At 38.3% G+C, this 21812-nt stretch overlaps 1 protein-coding gene across 1 annotated transcript in view; it reads right to left on the bottom strand.

The window, feature by feature from the left end:
- Positions 1 to 21812, bottom strand: part of LOC120627755 (dynein heavy chain 2, axonemal) — an 83974-nt gene that overhangs the window by 18057 nt on the left and 44105 nt on the right. The window contains exons 40-67 of the mRNA XM_039895782.1: positions 21328 to 21464; positions 20558 to 20713; positions 19862 to 20064; positions 19106 to 19291; positions 18221 to 18385; positions 17147 to 17259; positions 16838 to 16983; positions 15679 to 15862; positions 14626 to 14744; positions 12628 to 12734; positions 11516 to 11677; positions 10896 to 11044; positions 10461 to 10576; positions 9847 to 9999; positions 9610 to 9749; positions 9170 to 9311; positions 8172 to 8353; positions 7414 to 7537; positions 6960 to 7163; positions 6455 to 6559; positions 5907 to 6133; positions 5256 to 5485; positions 4812 to 4966; positions 4313 to 4412; positions 3707 to 3831; positions 3111 to 3333; positions 787 to 962; positions 71 to 241 (exon numbers count right to left, since the gene is read on the bottom strand). Coding sequence (XP_039751716.1) covers positions 71 to 241; positions 787 to 962; positions 3111 to 3333; positions 3707 to 3831; positions 4313 to 4412; positions 4812 to 4966; positions 5256 to 5485; positions 5907 to 6133; positions 6455 to 6559; positions 6960 to 7163; positions 7414 to 7537; positions 8172 to 8353; positions 9170 to 9311; positions 9610 to 9749; positions 9847 to 9999; positions 10461 to 10576; positions 10896 to 11044; positions 11516 to 11677; positions 12628 to 12734; positions 14626 to 14744; positions 15679 to 15862; positions 16838 to 16983; positions 17147 to 17259; positions 18221 to 18385; positions 19106 to 19291; positions 19862 to 20064; positions 20558 to 20713; positions 21328 to 21464 — 4400 coding nt within the window. The remainder of the gene's footprint in view (positions 1 to 70; positions 242 to 786; positions 963 to 3110; positions 3334 to 3706; positions 3832 to 4312; positions 4413 to 4811; positions 4967 to 5255; positions 5486 to 5906; positions 6134 to 6454; positions 6560 to 6959; positions 7164 to 7413; positions 7538 to 8171; positions 8354 to 9169; positions 9312 to 9609; positions 9750 to 9846; positions 10000 to 10460; positions 10577 to 10895; positions 11045 to 11515; positions 11678 to 12627; positions 12735 to 14625; positions 14745 to 15678; positions 15863 to 16837; positions 16984 to 17146; positions 17260 to 18220; positions 18386 to 19105; positions 19292 to 19861; positions 20065 to 20557; positions 20714 to 21327; positions 21465 to 21812) is intronic.

Genomic DNA, 21812 nt, shown 5'->3' with positions numbered 1-21812 from the left:
ATCGTAAATCGAATAAATGGCTTTGAACCTCCCCCAAAACTCTGGAAACTCGAATTCATTCTGAACACACCTGTCTAGCAGTGTCGATCTCTTTCTCTGTAACCTGCGAAGTGATTAAAGCCTCTTTGACCTCAAGCGATGTGCGTTGCGAAGTCTGCAGTGTTATGAAAAGCTCTTCATTTTCCAATAGAGGCACTTGAGACTCGTACATTATGCGAAGCAGGTCGTTTTCTAGATCGACCTGTACGATAGACAATGGTGAATGAGTAGATAAATAATCTTCATCATATCAAGCCTATTATAATATGTAATAACAACTTATATCTTGATATAATTTTTTTTTTCATATAATTAATTAAAAGTGCACAAATTTTTAGAGAAAGCGAAAGCTCTAAGCTTTTTTCATCCGAAATGATATGGAAGAGAGTATCATAAAAAGAAGTTGTATTTACATCTTTTTAATGGGTAGATGGCGATGTGTGTATTGTACCGTATGTATGTCTCGCAGTCGTATATTTATTTTATTTTTGAAACGGCATGTCTGTCTGTTTGCAGACTCTACCGCCGGTTCAGCAAACAGATTCTACCGAGATGAAGCTTTTTAATTTCAAAGTAATAATTGATGGACCTAGCAGTTAGTCCACCTGAAGTAAAAAAATATCGCCTTGAATTCAGAAATAAACCTTCGGCCTTGAATTCAGAAAGCAGGGTTTCTGCACTGCGCAAATAGCCTGTCCAAAATACCTCGGTGTAACAAAAATTAAATGTGGGCGCCAGTGGACATACCAACGTCTTCTTATTCTTCGCGATGGTCATCACAAGGTTGTCCTTCATGGTCTCGAGCTGGGGTCGCTCCTTACGCACCACGATGCTAAGGAGTTGTGACGTCAGTCCTTGTTCCTTTACCGCGAAGTTTACCATCGTTGTCTTTGTTAAAGTCTCCGGTGTGTACACTGGGTTTCCTAATAAAGAGAAATCTATTAAATTATTTTTTATTGGATATCCGAAGATAAATAACAGATAATATTCATACAATAAAGCTATAAAGGAAATGCAATATGAATTTGCGATTTCGGATTAAGTAAAGCAACATTTTGAATAAGAAACCTTTAAATTTAATTCAACTACCCTATTATTGAGAAGCGTTGATAGCTCATTGGGCAGGAGCTCGACTTCACTTTCGGGAGGGGCGAGTTCGAATCCCAGCACGCTCTCCAACTTTTCCAAGTTATGTGCGTTTTAAGTAATTAAAATATCACTTGCTTCAACGGTGAAGGAAAACATCGTGAGGACACCTGCATGCCTGCCTACATAATGTTCTCAAAGGTTTGCGGAGTCCCCAATCCATACTGGGCCAGCGTGGTAGACTAAGGCATTAACCCATTCTCATTGTGGGAGGAGACCCGTGTCCTGTTGTGGGCCGGTAATGGGTCGATATGATTATGATGAATTTCTTTGTTTTTGTTATTATAATAATAGGGTCTATTATTATAATAACAAAAACAAAGAAATTTATCCAAAATAGCTACCTTTTTGTGGAGCTCACTTTTCCATGGTCATTCAATTCGATTCGACTTCAGAATTACAAAAAACATTGTATGCAATAACTAGATAATATTTTTTATTAACAACTCTTTACATTTATTGAACTCATAAGATCATTAAAAGGGTAACTTAATGCGATTATGCTTATTGCAATAATAATTTTGCATTAGATTATAATAAGTGAGGCCGCAAATCAAACAACGCAGTTGCTATGCAGATAATCATGGACCGGTAATATGATCAAACTACATTTTGATTATATTTATGTGCTACCTAACAATCGACATCTGCTGAAATGAACCTGAAGTATATATAAATTCAAATTCAAAATTCATTTATTTCAAGTAGGCCTAATATAAGCACTTTTGAAACACAGACAGACTGTCTGTTTGTAGTGTTCGGAAGGCAGATTCTACCGAGAAGAAGCCGGCAAGAAACTCAGCAATTGCTCTTTTCCAACATCAACAATTTACATTTTATATTTTAACATTCATTTTTCTATCTTGTGAGAGCTGAAAGCGGAGCCGGATGCTTCCAAGCAACCTTGTCATTAAAAAAATTATCAATTGTATAGTAACCTCGCTGTAATAAATGTGTTTTAACAAATTCTTTAAACTTGTGCATTGGCAGATCTAAAATCACCTTAGGAATCATATTATAAAAGCGTATACTCAATCCCACAAATGACCTCTGTACCTTACGCAGACGATATGCAGATGACACTAATTTACCATGACCATTTCTTGTAAGTCGACTGTTTATGTCCACTTTTTGTTTATAAAGACTAATATGTTGTCTTACAAATACTATATTGTTATAAATATATTGTGAAGCTACAGTAAGTATGCCTATTTCTTTAAACTTCTCACGGAGGGATTCGCGTGATTTAAGTTTATATATTGACCGTACAGCTCTTTTCTGCAATATAAATATAGTTTCGATATCAGCTGCTTTACCCCATAACAAGATTCCATAGGACATAACACTATGAAAGTACGCAAAATAAACTAGCCTAGCTATTTCAACGTCAGTAATCTGTCTAATTTTTCTGACTGCGTAGGCCGCCGAGCTTAGTTTACCCGCTAGTGAATCTATATGAGCACCCCACTGTAGCTTATTATCCAAGGTCACGCCCAGAAAAACTGTGGAAGTCTCTATTTTTAGTGATTCACCATTTATCATTATATTTTTATCAATTTTCTTTACATTTGGTAAGATAAATTCGACACACTTTGTTTTTTTTGCATTTAAAAGTAAGTTGTTAACTGTAAACCAGTGCGACACATGCGACATAACACGGTTTACTTCGTCAGAGTTATCTTTACTCCTATCAGAAAAGATTTATCCGATTTATCGGCTGTTTTTTTGGGTTTTGCCTAATTTTCTTTTTCCAAGGAACCCTATAATTATGCCAAATACAAACAAATAAAATCGGTTTTGCATGATACATGTAGGGCAGTTAATTTTAATATATGGATAGTTAAATATAAAATAAAAGAACATGCCCAAAACTTAAAATAAAAATGAGTTTAAGAAACCGGTAAAGTTGAAATCGTATCGTTTACCTAGCTTAGTAGTCAAATACATCTTGAAATTCGTATTGTAGGGCACCATTTTCTCATTGAACTTGATGACCAAATCGTGTCCGATCTTGACGATCGCCTTGTCCAGGATGGGTGCGATGGAAGGGTCGAGAACTTCGCCCACATTCTGTACAATTATAGGCTGACCGGCCGACAAGCATGTCTCCATGACCTTGAGGTAGTTCGGTTGACCAAAGTCGACAATCTGTTGGTAGATAAGAATGATGTATGCTGTACTGTATGCCGTACCAGCTGTTGCCCGCGGCTTTGTACGCAGTTTTGTGGTTTTTCATGCATCCTGCGGGAACCGTACATATTCCTGGGATAGAAAGCAGTCTATGTGTTAATCCAGGGTATAATTTATCTCCATTCCGAAATTGGTGCGTAGTTTTTGCCTGAAAGAGTAACAAACATCCAACCATCCATCCATCCAAACTTTCGCATTATGATATTAGTCTTATTCTTTTTTGACATATCTAGTGGGCCACGGCCACTATAATTTTAAAGGCTAAGAAGCATCATGAAGCTAATAATATTAATAATATAACTTAATTCCGCCAATTTTTAAGGTTTTTTACCTGAATGTCGTTTTTCTCCTCAAGCCGTGATATCCAAATAAGTGCTTGACCTTGAGGGTCCACTGCAAGGGGCCACCTAGTAGCCCGGACAACAATTATGCCATTCTCTGCGCTGAAGTTGTCATCTGTAATAATAAAATTACGAGGAAATTTGATACTAATACGAAAATTTATATCGTTCATATACATCACTCCTCTATCTACCGCGAGATAAGTGCATGATATTAGTATGTAGAACCATGCGAAGACATGAAATTTCACTAGAAGTGCGTCTAGTGAATATTATATGGTTTAAAATTCGATGTGTGAGCATCGGCAGTTGTTTGTGTTTCACAACAAAACAGCGATTGAAATCATTTTCGCGCCAATCAAAATGTTAAACACACTGGGTTATTTGTTTAGAAAAGTTTCGAGCTACTTGACTAAAGCGAATACATCAAGAAAATACCAATTAGATTATTGCAACGTAAAGCCGAATTCTACCACTTCTTATGTGTTAACCAAAAGATCACCAGGCACCACTACTTCTGGTTGAATCAAATGATCGAAGAGTTGTTATTTCGCACGAAATTTAACTTAGAAGGATAATGTGAAAACGTCTCTTACCTGGTAGACCCATGTAGTTCCAATCTCTTAACGTTGCGTCATCAAGCAGAAACACCTTCATGCTAAGATCCATAGTCACAGGTAGTGTTTCATTGCACACCTTAGAGATTCAAATAGAATATTAAGAATTAATCACATTTATGGCCTACGTGAAAATAAATTTGTCACCACCCCTCCTCTTCCCGCAAGTGTCAGGCGAAGCGACGGAGAGCATATAACGGAGAACGGGCAGTAGCATCTTTTGTGCTTCTACTACCTACTGCGATCACCAATCCGTGTGTCCAGCGGGGTGACTAGAGGCCTAACCCTACCGTCGGAAGAAGTCTTTAGTCCATTTCTGGACAGTTTTAGGCTATTGATGATAAGTTACGCAGTTTTTATACACTCTGACATGCGAATGTCGCTGTCGGTTCAAGTGTGACGTCTGCAAAACAACTGCAAAGATATGCCACGTTTATTCATAAGTGCCAAGGCGTTTTTGCTCGATTTTACTACTTACCTCATTGAACCAATCAAACATAAGCGATTCCCGGTATTCGGAGACAAAGGGCCCGAGGTAAGCGATAAACCCGGTAGCGATGAGACAGTCGCCCGGGAGGTTTTCAAACTCCTTGTCCAATCTCTCTACAGTCACCTCCCAACGCTCACGTTCACCTGTTTACAAACAATGATAACGTTTCCTAGTAGGGCAAAAGTTCCGTTAAATAAGGATCTAGAACTTTGGCCCAACTCATCCACCGAAGTGGCTCACAAGTAGATTTAACCTTTCAAGTCATGCTATCATCTAAACTTACATATTAACAAAAGTTATGTTCTGTACTAATCTTTAATATGGATTTTTAATTTCAAAACACCTCGTTCTTAAGTCATATATGCACCCCCTGCAACACCAGTTGGAGTCTACCAACACTACTCACACCGCGTAAGACTAATTAATACAAACCAGAGAGTCCAGTAATTAAAGCCTCAGCTCTTTCCAATTTTAGCTGCAGCATCCTAGATTTTCGTTCTAGTTCCTCTTTCTGAGCAACTTTTTCATCATACTCCTTCTGTAAGCGAGCGATCATTTCACTCAGTTCCCTGAGTTTAGCTCGTGCTTCAGCCAGAATCTGTTGTTTCATCCGTAAAGATTCCAACGCTTCTTCTAGACGCTCCTTTTTGGGTTTTACTATTCTATATAATACAATTTGAAACATTAATTAATGCCAAAAAATATATGAACGTACTGCGATTCTTGATTGACATAATATGTAAATAAATGAAGAATAAAATTTTATCCTCAATTAATACGCCGAAATAAAAGTTCGAATGTAATGAGTGCCAACTCAGGCTTAAAGTAGTTTTTGGGACATACCAGGGAATATTGCAAAGTCATAATAAATAGATATGATACAGGCACCTTAATAATACTTAATTTGGATTATTATTATTGACTAAACTTGGAATGTACTAAAGGTGTAATTGCGCTCTTTTGAGTGATTATCTACTATCTATTTAGGAGCTTCATCCTGCATCCAAGGATAATATTTGTCATAATCTCATCTATTTAACACCGAGACGGTACCTGCTTTCAACTGAAAAGAATGACACTCACTTATAAACTTTCCCATATTTCTCTATAGCTCTAACCCACAAACATAGTGATTTGGCCGCAAGGGACACAGTGCCTACGATCTCCGGATCGAAGTCAGGTTTGCAGGTATAGGTACCGATCTTTTTCAAAGTTTTGTCCGATATATTGTCCTTGTCAAAATCACGTAGACGGTCCAGGAAATATTGATCGCCGAGTTGCCTCTTCGCTTCCGCCCAAGTTGGCTCTTTCTGTTAAAATAAGCTGATGTTACTTTGCGGCAGTTCAGAGTAAGGATATCTTAGCAAGAAGTTGGCTGATACTTTCACCAATCCTTAAGAAAGTAGCAAGAAGTTGTAAGGCCAAGAAGACAGAGGATCGAGTGTGATTGCTCGCCCAGCTTCCGGATTTCGACTTTATTACTTAATACGGGTAAAATTTCTTTTAACACGCAAAAAAGCAAACACACCTCCCAAAACACAGAAACCACAACTAAGAAGCAGATATTACCTTCAAGAGGAAAAATTTAAAAAGTAGGTAATTAATGTTACGTGCAAAAGTGATAGACCAACCTGTAGCAATATGAGCACTGCCTCTAATACCATTTCCACTTTTTGCGGTGGCTTCGCGTACGACTTCACCTCAGTAATGTCTTTCTTGTTCAAAGCATCCAAGGCCTAAAACATATATATATACCAACATTTTAAAAAGATTCCGGGGCCAGAGTTGGTGAATGCTAAACGGGTAGAGCCATTTAAAGGAACTTAAAATGACAATCATGAATTTCCATAAAACATTCAATCACTCTCGAGAATTATGAAATTTAAACGGCATATTGTGTGCATTCTTTTTCAAATGAAATTTGAATAACGCGTATGTAAGAAAATAAATATTTCTCATAACAAAAGATATTACATAAATTATTTAGCATTACCAATTACCGAAGTTCTGTATCCAAGCGATCATTTATCTAAAATTTGGGAAAAAAATTGAAAAAGTTAAACATTAATTCGCTGTACAGGTTTTTTTAAATTTATATTTTTGGAATATTGCTGTTAGTTTACTGAAACCTCTTACTTTTACAGCTTCTTCCAAAGCAGGCATGGCGCTGGCTAGATCCCTCATGGCTGCTTCGGCAAGTTTCTTGCACTGAACTTCTTCTTCTTGCGTTTTCTTGCTTCTAGCTGCAACGCTGCGTTGTTGCTCGTCAGCGTTACGTTGCTGCACGTTGATCACTCCCATGTATTCGATACATTGTTCGGTGTACTCCGCAACTTGGACCTTTCAATGAAATATTTAATAATGATTCGATAGGTTTTCATGAAGTCCAAAAGGGAAGTACTACAAACTAGGGAAGTAAACTACTTTTAAAATGATGGATAGACCTCCTGTGATCCAGCTTGCTAAATTAAGTCGCATTTTAAGAATTGAAATTAATATACCGATTTAACTAAAAATCGGCTTTGAAATACTGGATTATTGCAAAGATATTCCATTTATATTAACAACCGCTCTTTAAGTAATAAAATACCTGAGCTACAGCCAGCTCTTCGGACATTTGTCCCACAAGCTTTGTCGTCTCCTCCACTTTTCCTAAACCATTCCTCAACTTGTTAGCTTGAAGCGCTATTTCAATCCTCTTCGCTTTTAACATTCTACGAGGAAAAAAAAGGAAATTAAACCCTAAAGTAACAAAATAAATATTATTTGTATGCCGCGTGTAATATAACTTCCGCACTCTTATTTACGCCAGTATCTCTCTAAGCCATGAAATCATAAACTAGAAGAACATGTTGGTAACCTGTTGCTTACTCTGTTCCTTTGCATTCCTTAAGCAATGCAAGTTAAAGGAATTTATAAAGTAAAGTAGAAATCAGCACAGCACAACGTTCAGCGGGGTCGATAGACGTTACGAATCAAATACTAATTACTCCAGGACCTTGGAACCTACTTTATTTTGTCCAACAAACCCAATACTTAAGTAAAAAAAAACTACAAATATAAATACCTTAAAACAGTTCCATAATGAACCCTACGATGATCATAATCACACAAAGAGAGGAAGAGATCATACTTATATCATCCGTCATCTATCATTTATCAGTGCTCCAGCCATTTGAGCACTACAATGATGATATTTTCAACACGCAGAAACAATGTTATATTTACTTGTAACGTTGTTTCAGCGATGATCTAAATACTAAGATTTGGACTTAACACGATGGAAGTAGAATCGTCTAAACCCGTCTTAAGCGTGTCGTGAATTACCTTAACTGATATTAAACTAACTCTTTATATCCAGATACGAGTTCCAGATAGTTGGTGGGCGTCACGTAGTTTGTCCTGCGCATCTCTCGCCACATCTTGGCAGAGTACTGGCCTACCGACGAGTGGATCAGAGACATTATTGACGCTACTGATGCTCTCATGATGTCCTCGCGACTCTCTACCAGAGATTCCTTTCTGCGGACCTGTAGGTAAAATATTAAGGAGATATATTCCTCATTTCCTAGTTATAGATGTTATCACTTTAAGTAGTTGTCTATTTGCTGCGTGAATGACAAACCTTCATATAGTAATAATAAAATGTTATTTTTGTGAAATTTAAACACTAACATTACAAAAATACTAAAACTAGTTAAACTAAGAAAACGTTCTAACTACAAAAAAGAATAAACAGTTAAATAATAATAACCAATTTAAATTAAAATAAAAAACAAACAAGCTATGTAGACATATCTGCGGTGATATTTGATCCCAAACTCCGCAGCTTTATCCTGTAGTAGTGATTGACTGCTATAGCGCTGATGTACTATATATCGCATCATGCATATCGCTTCTAACTACTAACAAAGCGAAAAAGCAACCAAGATACAAACTGTTAACGACGACATAAAAAAGATGAATTCTACGTATATTGACCGCTAAGAGAACAAATATCCTGGAGCATCGACGTATCAACACCGAGCTCTCCACATTATGCTACAAGAATATTCTTAGCTACTTTGGTCACATCGCTCGACGCCTGCCCATTAACCTGGATAGGCTAATATTGGTAGGTAAGGTGGAGGGAAAAAACCACGCGGCCGATCATCTCGTCGCTGGTCTAACCAGGTAAAGTCATTCACATGCCTCCCTGTTACAGTAGCTATCAAAAAGGCCGACGATAGAACAAGACGGAAGGCTGTAATGAAACGCAACAAAGGAACTTGAATCACAAATCGGACACGACCTTCAGTAATGGAGAAAACGACGAAGAAGAGAAGAACTGCTACATTATAACTTACTCTGGGTCCAGTAATAGAAGCAAGTAGTTCAACACCCTCAAGGAACTTGTAGGCGACCTCGAGCAAAGCTTCCCTCGGCCACTCCAAGAACCAATTTGTAGTTGTAGCGTTGATCAGAGCTGGGTACTGGCGTATTCGATTCCTAAAGATAATACAGAAAATATACTGTTTTTATAAGGCTTACAAGACTTAATCTAAAACTCTCTGAAGGTAAACAACCCCTAAGATTCTAAGAGCCTCGAAGCGCATATAATCCACAAGCCACAAGAAATAAAAGAATATATATGGTAAATATCAAACCTGAAGAATGAGAAACATGAGTGAAATGAGATTATGAGTGTGTAGGCATTATAAAATGTAACATTTAAAACAGAAGATTTGTCCAAGACTTCAAAAGCTCTCCAACTTAAAGGCTAGTGTGCTTATGTAAAATAAAATACCTGAAATCGTCACCAATCGGGCTGAAGCATAAAACGATATGCATATTAGCCCGCACTCGTTCAACCAGAAAAAGATACACCATCTCGTTGGTTTGCATCAGATTTGCCGCCTTCATTGGCTTCTCGAGTGCTGATTTTATCTGCAGAATGGAAGGGTTTTGATATAATTATATCAGGGATTAATAAAAGAGGCGAGGTAATTAAAGCGATGTTCTCGATTGAAGTCGAAAAACTCACATCTTCAAATTCATCAGGCTTGTACAAATTGGTAATCTCCCCACTACTGAGCAAGTTGTTGACAATTTCCGTGAACGTCTCTTCCACTATTTGTGTATCGCAGAAGATGAATGTTGTCTTCTTCGTGTCCACGCCGCAGCTTGTATACAATGTCTTGAACAAAAGGGTTGGAATATAAGACATCAATAACTTCACAGTTTAAGGAATGGCCGATACTTAAGATCGCATCGTCTAGAGTATATAATGTCACTCACCATGATATATGTATATTACAGTCGAAGCCGCATATAAAGTGCTTTCCTCAAGTTGCTAACCAATCAAATAAATAAAATTCCTTCGAAGACCGGGAGTTGTAAGTAAACTAGACAAACTAAAACGTAAACAACAAAAATCGGTTTTCATACAACATTGATGTCGCGGTTTATGTTCCGAATTTAAACTAGACGATTATGTGGAGAGGTTTTTTGGTCAAGTTAAAGTTCTGAGACAGTCCGTAAATGTGATATTTTGCAAATTATTTTTTCGGTTGTTTTTAATTTGAATAATTCCGCGCACGTTTAAAAAAAGGGTTATTTTAGTCTAAGAAAAACTACAAGAGTAAAAGAAAGTTCAACCTTAAGGTCTTCTCGAAAGTCCTTGATGCCGTATGTCTTCGTGACCACTATTTGGTAAGAGTTGCATTCGCAGATGTACGAAGCCACTCGCGTCAAACTTTGCCTTCCAGAGCCCCCTGAATTAATATCAAACATCATTTTTCTTTCCGTCAAGTTACTGAACGGTAGCTGAGCCCGTAAAGTGTACCTCGTGATTACATGGTAGATCTTTTGCTTCGCTCTCAAACCCTGATTCAGCCGCGACGAACGCCCTTTCTACAGGTCTACCCCTTTTTACAGGTCTAATATTTCAGGTCCACCACCACTTATTTAAGGTCTAATATTTCAGGAATATTCTTTGCACGACTTTTTTTTCGGTGTGGAACTGTGACGATGATGATGAAGGTGATCATGATGAATATATGATGATGTCGGTGATAAAAAGCAAACACTTACCAATGCCAACACACAGCATATGCCCACGCGGCTGCGATATAACGCGTACGATACGACAGATGTGCTCAATCGCGTCCTTGAACAACACCAAATCCATTTTCACCACGCCTGGACAGCTGTTGTATTCTTCCATTTGATTGGCAATGTACCTAATGCAGATGAAATTCCTCTTTAGGCTTTTCAGGGTTATATAATGATAACAGTAAAAGAAAATTCTACTGATTGTTGCAACAAAAAAAATAAGAGGTCAGATTTACTTTCTATTTTGAACGGGTTTAGCTAGTGAGTCTTTAGACCCAATTATTTTTTAAGATTTTTTTTTAATTATTGGAAAACCATTGCCTATAAACAGAGCAACAGTTCGCAGGGCATGCAAGGAACACGTCCTACCTAAAAAAGAGAAAGTTGTTTTAAAGGTTTAAAAAAAAGTCAACGACAGCATGTGCCTATCTTTTAAGATTGACATATACGCGGACGAAGTCGCGAGGGACCGCTGGTCGTTAATAAAAACAAATCTTTAAATTGACAAAACAAGACTTTTTATTTGGGTATTAACCTCCTAGATTCTGTTGACTCAAATAGAAAATTCAACGGATGAATCTGAACATGACAATACATACTTCCTTAGTGCAGCAGGGTCGTTCAAATCGTCATACACCTCAAAAGGGTTGAGGAAGTGTCCAAACAATGGTGGACTCTTTGAGGGACAGAGGGCGTGGAAGGTCAGTTCAAAGTGCTTCCCCAGCATTTCAGTTATGTGATTCATGAACCAATCGCGATCTCTGAAATATCACATATAAAATCTTTCATCATCATCATTTCAAACAATTTCAAAGTCAAAGTCAAAAACATCTTTATTCAAGACGGCTCGTAGATGGCACTTCTGATGCGTACATTACAAAAGAAATGTGCACACGGTATTGAAATGATGGCGATATTTGTAGTACGAAGGGCTTATAGGACAAGCTTATCCCTACTAATCCCTACTAATATTATAAATGTCAATCTAAGTTTGTTTGTTACGCTTTCACGCAAAAACTACTTGGCCGATCCTCATGAAACTTTGTACACATATCCCGATATTGTGCTCGGTTCCTTTGGGAGAGTGGATTAAAGTGTTTGACGATTTTACACCATAACTCCGACAAATTATAACTGATTTAAATAATTATTTTTGTACTATAGAGGTTATAATATGTGTTTAATTTTGCCCAAACTTTATGTAGATCTGATGAATGTGGTTGGAGATAGAGGACAGAACTACATCTAAATTGAATGCCACATCAAAAAACAAAATCAAACGCAGACGAAGTCGCGGGCAACAGCTAGGATAATATATATAAAACTTATACATTGTAGTCGGATATTAGTGGTAAAATACTAGCTATTCGAGAAACACTAACATAATGTGTATTACTCGTATATTCATAAAAAAATATATTAATCAGCTATCTCAGTACCCATAACACAAGCTACGCTTACTTTGGGGCTAGATGGCGATGTGTGTATTGTCGTAGTATATTTATTTATATATTTATTTATTATATATTTATTATTACCGGCCCATTACAGAGCGCGGGTCCGCTCTCAGAATAAACCGTAATACACCACGCTGGCCAAGTGTGTAATGGGGGGCCAGCTTGCTTTCCTGACTTACTAACTTATCTAGCTTGTTGGCGTACTAAATCTACCATTCATAGTCGAAATTCGGGTGATTTTATTCACAGCTTACTTTTCCTCAGTGAGGCGATCGCTAAACACTCTGAAGCACTCATGAACCCAGAGTCTAAGGAAACGGGGCTTAGTGTTTTGATAGTCTTTATTACTCCTCAAAAGACCCTGAAATATAAAATAAATGGAGTCAGTTGATAAATGGTGTTTGCACTGCCCCTGATGCCCTGCTGTCTGAGTCCAAGGCCGTGGGTTCGATTTCCACAACGGGAAATAGTTTGTGTTATGAACTTGAATGTTCTTCAGTGTCTGGGTGTTTATCTCTTTAAAATAAGTAATATTATTCATAAAAATATTCATCAGTCGTCTTAATACCCATAACACAAGCTCATCACATCAACCGATAGACGTCCACAGCTGGACATAGGTCTTTTGTAGGGAGCTACTAGTAGTTTATTTGTTTATTTTTATTGTTTAGTTCATCACAATTTCACATTTAATATTTTTACTAAAGTGTTCTTATCTAGACCTTGGAGGAAATAACAGTCATCATCATATTACCACGCTAGTGCGGTGGACTCCACACACCTTTGAGAACACTACAGAGAACTCTCAGGCATGCAAGTATCCTCACAACGATTTCCTTCGCCGTTGTAGCAAGTGATATTGTAATTGCTTAAAACGCACATAACTTAGAAAAGTTAAGGGGTTCGTGCTGGGATTCGAATTTGGCCCTCCGAAAGTGAATCCGAAGTCCACTGGGATTGGGAATTTCTTCTTTTAATTTTACTAAACTGTGTAAAGCGACAACCTTTTAGTCAGATATATAGTCAGGTCAAAAGTAGTATGTGTCGGCCGATTGGCGGAGTGGGCAGTGACCCTACTTACTGAGTCCAAGGACGTGGGTCTGATTACCACAACTGGAAAACGGCTGGGTGTATATATGTATATTATAAGTATTTATGCATATTTTTCAAATATTGGATAGAAGCAGGCGTTACTTTGCTATCCTTAACAATTATTAATTGTAAAGTCAAGATCTCCTGAGGATGCTCCGGTTTCGGAGCGAAACGTGCGTAGAGGGTACATTGCCGAGGATCTGTTTGGTGTGGAGTATACGGATTGAAGTAAATATAAATTACACCATACAGATTCTGCTGCTGTTCGCGGAGTATAGCAAATTAAACTTAATATTCATAGCATATTTTTCATTAAAATGTCATCATTCAACTCAGTAATCATAACACAAGCTACACTTACATTGGGGCTAGACGGCGACGTGTGTGTTGTCGTGGTATACCTATTTATTTATTTATTTCAAATAAATTTTTTCTTCAGTACATATAATATAATTAATAGTTTAAGTTCATTAAAACCCCATTTAGCACTAAACCCGTTTTCAGTAACGACGAACAATGCAATTCCTAAATAAGTAACGCTAAATCTAAGAAGATTCCTAAGCCATATATCAACCGTTTACCAATAGTTATCACATAAGAGTTTGTGAAACGTTTTTTTTCAATAGACATCGCCTAAGCGATGCCAGGGTTTAGTGTAAACAACTTCAAATTCAAAATTCATTTATTTCAAGTAGGCCTAATATAAGCATTTTTGAAACGTCAAGTCTGTCTGTGTGTAGTGATTATACACCGGTTCGGAAGGCAGATTCTACCGAGAAGAAGCCGGCAAGAAACTCAGCAGTTGCTCTTTTACAACATCAACAATTTACATTTTACATTTTAACATTCATTTTTCTATCTTGTGAGAGCTGAAAGCGGAGCCGGATGCTACCAAGCAACCTTGTCATTAAAAAATTTATCAATTGTATAGTAACCTCGCTGTAATAAATGTGTTTTAACAAATTCTTTAAACTTGTGCATTGGCAGGTCTAAAATCACCTTAGGAATCATATTATAAAAGCGTATACTCAATCCCACAAATGACCTCTGTACTTTACGCAGACGATATGCAGATGACACTAATTTATGACCATTTCTTAAGCTACGAAACTTAATACGAAATAATCGTTATAAGGTAGTATGATGATGTTGGAATTCACCTGGAATATTTTGGAAATGTCCCTCAAGTTGAACAGGTAGTGCATTTTGCTGGGTGTCGGCAATAACTTCGCCACTATATTGTTGAACATGTCGATAGTTGCCTGGAGAACTATTTTACCTGTTAATGAAACGATTAACTTTAAATTACTGTTTTGTATAGCAATATTTGACTGTTACTCACAATATTTATCTCTGCCGCTAAGCGGCATGACTGTATTCCGGTATGAAAGGATCTGTGTACACATGAGGCTAATCTAATTACGTCCCAGGTGATGATGATAAATTAAAAAACGCACATTACTCTGAAAAGTTAGAGAAGAAGAAGAAGTCTTTGTTGCACATATAAATATAAAGCTACGTTAAAAAAACGAACGATAATACAAAACATATACGCAAAGGCGGCCTGGCCTTATCGCTTAAAGCGAACTCCTCGAGACAACCTTTGGTTGAAGAAACATATTACATAAAGCTGGATAGTGCAATATTGCTAACATGGTAGTAATACTACATATTTATAGTTAAAACATTTTATATATTTATATATATGTATGTAAATATCCTTATAAAAAGTGATGCGTGATGGGGATCAAACTCGGTAATCCCAAAAGGGAAACTAAAGCCCTAACCACTGGGCTATCACCGCTTGGTATAGATAATAATGTATTACTATTTATGTGTATGCAGCACCTATCCGCATTGGGCCAGCGTGTAGGACTACGGCCTTAACCCCTGCTCATTGTGGGAGGAGACCTACAGTGTGATAACGCATCTCGCGACAGGCGTAAATCTTGCAAGCACTGCTGTCAAACGTCACATTTCTATACAATATTTAAACAAAAGTGACGTTTGACAGTATTGATTGCAAGATTTAGGACTGTCGCAAGCCTGTCGCGAGATAACCTGTAGTGGGACCCTATAGAGTTCCTAAACATATTCATCAGCTATCTTAGTACCCATACTACAAGCTACGCTTACTTTGGGGCTAGATGGCAATGTGTGTATTGTCGTAGTATATTTATTTATTAACATTTATTTAATTGGGAAATTCTGACCAACAGTTTTGGTCTCCTCATCAAAATCCTGCAAGTGCTGCGACAGCATTGTGCCGAAGATCTTCACGAGTTGCTGTTGCGTCGGCGGCGGCAGGAAGAAGGCGTGGAAACAGGACAGAAGGCGAGGCGGTAGAGGTGACCGTGCCCCACCTGGAGGACCCGCCGCTCCGCACAGCACCATGTCCTTTACAACACCAATAGTTGAAGAGCTAGTTTAACTATACCAATCCGCTATCCGCTAGTCCGATAGTGCACTTGTATTATATATGCGAAAGTTTATATGGATGGATGAACGGATAAATTGGAGGGATGAATGGGTGGATGGATGGGTAGGTGGATGGATGTTTTGACTGTAATTTAGAATGAAGTTAGACTGCACCCTGGATTAGTACATAAGCTACTTTTTATTAAATTGTACAGTTCCTGAATAATTTATGTAAAACCAAACAAACGCCAACGAAGCCGAGAGCAACAGCGGTGTAATATGACCTTTGCTTAACTTTTTTTTTATCTTTTATTATAGTTTGTAGTGTTAAAATCGATCATTTTGTAGTAATTACTGTGCACACGTTTTTTTTAAATAACTTTTAGAAACAAAATATTTGTAACTTTCCTTTAATATCCTTTAACATTGGAAGGGGAAATGACGAACGTCGAATAATGAGGACGTTTCCAAGGACCTATATACAGAGTTCTAAGTATATATTGACCACCCGCGTGATCATATTGTAAGAAATGAGGAAATTCGTTAAAGAACTAGAGTTAACGATATAGCTCAACGAGTCGCGAAGCTGAAGTGGCAATAGGTAAAGTTGCATAGCTCGGAGAACCGATGGACGTTGGGGTTCCAGGGTGCTAGAATCACGACCTTGCACCGTTAAACGCAGCGTAGGTCGACCTCCAACGAGGTGGACAGACGACGTCAAGCGAGTCACTTGGAGCTACTGGAAGCGGCCTACGATCGTGGATTCTGGAACTGCCTACTAAAGTGTTTCTTCAAAATCTGTAGCCAAACCACCAAGAAAAACTTCAAGACACGGGCTTCACGGCGAGTAATCGAAACGTAATCGTTATTGGATAGAAGCAGGCGATACTTTGCGGAATTCCATGATATATTATGTAAATTAAGCTTAATTTTCATAACATAACCGTTACAAACCTTAACATTCTTCCGCCACTGTTTTTGGCGATCGAACCAGTACCCGTAGTCGTACCAGAGCCGCACCAACTCCAGCGGTGGCTGCGAACCGTATTCATCGCGCACGGGCATGTTGATATCGTCCATGAACGCTATCATCCTTTTGCCTGGACAACGATACAATAATGACATCAAGTCTCTCACTTATTACGATCAAAAAAATTGTAAAATTAATATATTGAAAAAAAAGGCTGCGCCCAATCTGTCACAAAAAGCTCGGCCACGTCCTGTGGAATATGTCCTAAAGGGAAAGAATCAGAATTCATTAACCTCCAGCAGGCACATAGTTTCCTTTAGTCCTCTTCTCAAGTCTCGCCTCGATTATATCCTGGACATTAGCTGCCGTTGTCTGAGCGGACATGTTTATTACTTGAGTGCTGTACCTAAAATGATAAAACAAAAAACCTTGTGACTGTACCGATAAAGCAGACACGCAGAATCCGAAGGAAACCGTGTACACAACTAGTGTTTCTTGAACAGGCGGTAACTCACTTCACTCCATTTAGCAGTCAGTCAGTCAGTCGTAGGGTTCAAACGTTTATCATAAAATTGGGATAATGGGAAGAGGGAGCCAACATTCCATGGAAGTGTAGTGAGACGTGTTCGGGGCATTTTCATTGTTTTTGGACACAATGCACTGCATGCAATAATGGCTGAATGAGGGTTCTGTAGGTATGTCCTTAATTCTGTGGTAAGACATTAACCATCATCATCGTTAACCCATAACAGTCCACTGCTGGACTAAACGCCGCTTAACGGGAGGGTTTGTCCAAAACAACCACGCTGGGTAGATCGAAGTAGATGGTAGTAGGAGCAGAGGTGACGCAACTGCCCAGTTTTCATTTTGCTCCCTTAGTCGCCTCGTACGACACCTGCGGGAAGAAGAGGGATGGTGACGACTGTATTCTGTTCTGCCGTCACTGTGTGTTGGTGACACACGGAACAGTTAAAGAATCCAACTAAGAAATACATTAATAAGTAATTTTTAAAAACACAGAAATGATATGCATTACGGTCAATTAACCAAATAATGACGTCACTGTTGGATGCCCCATTCCGGTATCCCAGAGTTGACATAATCATGAATAAATTTCATCCGAATTCATCAACCTCTGCTTTAAGTACCAAAATCATTCAGAAATTTCATTTAAATTGAGGGGGTTTAAAAAAACAGCTATAAGATTTGACGATTCTCTCTTCCAATCCAGCCTTAGTGTCCACCTCAAGAGTACATCGTTTCAAGCAGTAAAAGATTACTCAAAATCGGTCTTAAATTGACGAAGAAATCCATGAACAAACATTAAAAATACAGACAGTCTAGTACTTTTCTAATCAAAGTTATACCTCTCAGGATCAAGGCTGGCTAGGGTACCCTGAAGTAGAAATGTCTTCCCTGTACCCGTGGAACCGCCGACCAGTATTCCGTGGCCTGCGCGGACCGCCTCTAGCGCGACCATTTGCACGCGGATAAACTCCACCGTAGGGACCAGGATAGTGTGGAAACCTAAACTGTAATAATAAATTCCCATTATCTGGCAAAAATATACTTACGAAGATTGTACTGCAGTTTAGTAGCAATAAGGAACGATGTATTCTCAGGCACACGAGTCTTAACACCTACGTCTCAGGTTGATGGACACAGGGCAGTACGCTGCAGGAAGTGTTCGTGGCATGCTATGCAAAATGTTGCTCTGATGATTTTCCAGTTACCATCAGGTGGGTTATCTGTCAATTAATACTATTCGTGAATAAACGGACTATTCAAGATCTAAACCCAACTTGCTTGTTTGACATTACAGAGATCAGAGCAATAACTTTCTTTAAGGGTAGATTTGTTATACGTTACAATAACACCATAATGACAAAAAAGCTTATCTCTCTAATCTCTATCTAATTTGGAGATTCCCTTACCGCAGAAAAGCACGAAATTAATGTAATAAAATCAGAAACATTCTTACTTTGGATTATATCACAAATTCTTTTGCAACGTCGCCTCCCAGGACTTGAACTGTCTCAGACGATCATACACTGTGTCCTTGAGAAGAAAAATGCCTCGTTTCTCCGCAACTAAATGTCGAATCTACGTCGTGACTCTTTGCAATAACTTTCTTATAAGATAGCATAACTATGTGTTACAATAATACCAAACTGACAAAAAAGCTTATCTATCTTTTCTATGTGTACTTTGGAGTTTGACTTAATACCGTAGAATAGTAGAAACAGCCTCACTTAGGATTATATCTCCAATTGTCCGGTAATTTATCCTCCCAAGACTTGAATTGTCGTAGACGTTCGTCCACGTAGTAGTCATACACTGTGTCCTTGAGAGGAAATATGCCTTCGTGTTCTCGCACCCAATTGTCGAATTTACGTCGCGACTCTTCCTCTAAAGTGGCGCAAACTGACCAGATCAGACTGTAAAGCAATACACAGAAACTACAACTCTTAACAATTATTAATTGTTAAGTCAAAATCTTCTGAGCATGCTCAAAAATGCGTAGAGAGTACATTGCGGAACATCGTTTAGTGTGGATTACAAAAATATAATTTAGAAGAAGAGATAGATGAATTTATATATTACACACACCGTACAAACTCTTCTGCTTTTCGCGGAGCATAGCAAATTAAGTTTTATTTTCATTGTTGCCTGCAATTCAAGTCAGTATTTATCATTACTAACTGACAGTTTATCTGCTTTTGACCACTCCCAAATGGAAATAAAGTTGATAGTTAAGGAATGCTCAAATATGAGATCTACCGTGTGCTTAAATACGCAATGTATGGTTGTGGAATAAAGAGGAGACATAGAGTTAACTTTATCTGGCAAACTATATCATCCATCCTAAAGAACATCTTCGTAGTTTATACTAAGAGCATCTTCGTAGATTGTCTAACAAACTACCCCTCATCTTGTCTAAAAACCCAACCTTGATATTGAAATTGCCAAATCGCGCCCCATAGATGGTCCAAAATGTAAACACTTACGCAAAAAGGAAACGCATCTTGGAAAAGCCTTCATTATCCTCCTGGTCAGGCATGGGCGGCAGTGGCGCGGGCAACAGACCCAAGAGGCGACACATGGATCTTACACCCGTCAGTTCTTGACCCCTGACACTCTGACCTTCCACTAGATGCACGCGTTTTAGTTCTAAAACTGGCGTCAGGATATTGAAGAAGTGACGCCTTAGCTGTAAAATTGTAAAATCATTTTAGACACCAATTGAAGAACTCACTTAATCGGTTACTGCATTAAATGTAAGATGGGAATAAACAAATAAATAAATAAATAAATGAATGGGAGAAGAACTTAATGTGCTTTTCTTATTAGCATTTTCTTCATTCTTGCCAGTCCTTGTGACTGGACGTAGGCGTATCCGATGCAGTCTAATGATGACATTATATTATACATTTTGGGTACTGTAAAGCAGTCCACCCTACAGCTTATAAATAACTTTAAATGACGATTGGACGAAGAAAGCATTATTATAGCCTTATATACCAGTAACGTTAAAGTGTACTCCAATCAAAATACCGTTTCACGTTAAAATACTACCTCTTGCCCCCCTCGAACTTGGGCTACAAAAAATCTACTGTCTTTTTATTTTTGTTTCCTTTGCTTATGGTGAATCTGATAAGAGATACTTGATTGAAGAGGTTAATAAATACAAAATTCTCTCTTACACTTTCTCTGTACTCAATATCGGTGATAGACTCCAGCCACGAGTTGACGTAAGGCCACCAGCCCCAGTCTTTGTAATCGTTGTAAACTATGCCGTTACGGGACACAGTGGCAGGCGACGCCACGGCCAAGTCCAGGGTTTCTATTAGCAAGGACACCTGACCAACAAAATGAGCAAGTGGTAAAAGTGATGGAAGACAAGAAAAAGTGCTGGGAGAGCAGACGCAGAATCGCTGTCAACATCATTGAGACTCAAATGTATTTTGTGATTTTAAATCGCTCACGTAAAAAACGTTTTAACGCTGATTGCGATCGTCTTCGAAAATTAAAGGCGATGAGTCAGAGTATGCGCTTTAGTGTTAATTAAAAATTTTCAGCATGGCAATATGTGCCAGTCGTTAGCTGCGTCCTCAAATGTCATGTAAAACCCTACGTGTACCAATAGACGCCCCCGACGGCAATAATAACGTTCCGTTTTAATCACCATCAACTCATTAACGGCCCACTACAGCGCACGGGTCTCCTCTCAGAAGGAGAATGGTTTAGGGATTGGTAGACTTGCCCTTGAAAACACTATGGATAACTTGTAGGCATGCCGGTTCCTCACGATGTTTTCCTTAACTATCAAATCAATTGATATTTAATTGCTTAAATTAAACACTTATAACTCCGAAAAGTTAGAGGTGCCTGCTGGGGATAAAACTGGGTCCCCGCGAAAGGGCAGTCAAAGCGTTAAACATACGCATCCAAAAAACTGACCTGACTGACTTACCTGAGAGGGCATAGATATTCTTTCACTGTTGACCAAAGTGAGCAGTTTGTTGTCGTCCATTACAGAGTTAAGGTTCTCTATCCACACCGCGTCTACCGGACCGTCAAAGATGATCCACTTCTGGTCGGGAGACTCGTCTAGAATAATTGTGGTCATTTATTATAAGAACGCGACACGACCTGCTAACGTATGATGGTAATTACAAGCTTCACGAAAGTTGTGTTAATCTTTTCGCTTGTTCAAAGTAAACTATTATCAGTAAGGTCAGACCAATATTAAAAATAAATTATAGTATTGTTTAATTTAAACTATATTTAGTTCAGTATATAGAAACGATGTCAGTTTGTCTGCTGCCCTCGAGATTCCTTGAATGTTATCTGGGAGGGTTTAAAGTGGTGTTGTGTTGTGTTTATTTCTTACGACATCCTGTTAATCATCATTGATGCCCGCGTTGCAATCAAAGACTAATTAAATCAATAGCCTGT

This window comes from Pararge aegeria, chromosome 11, assembly GCF_905163445.1.
Source record: "Pararge aegeria chromosome 11, ilParAegt1.1, whole genome shotgun sequence".
Taxonomy (NCBI): domain Eukaryota; kingdom Metazoa; phylum Arthropoda; class Insecta; order Lepidoptera; family Nymphalidae; genus Pararge; species Pararge aegeria.
Note: the sequence above shows the minus strand (reverse complement) of the source record. Positions and strands in the feature narration are given on the sequence as shown.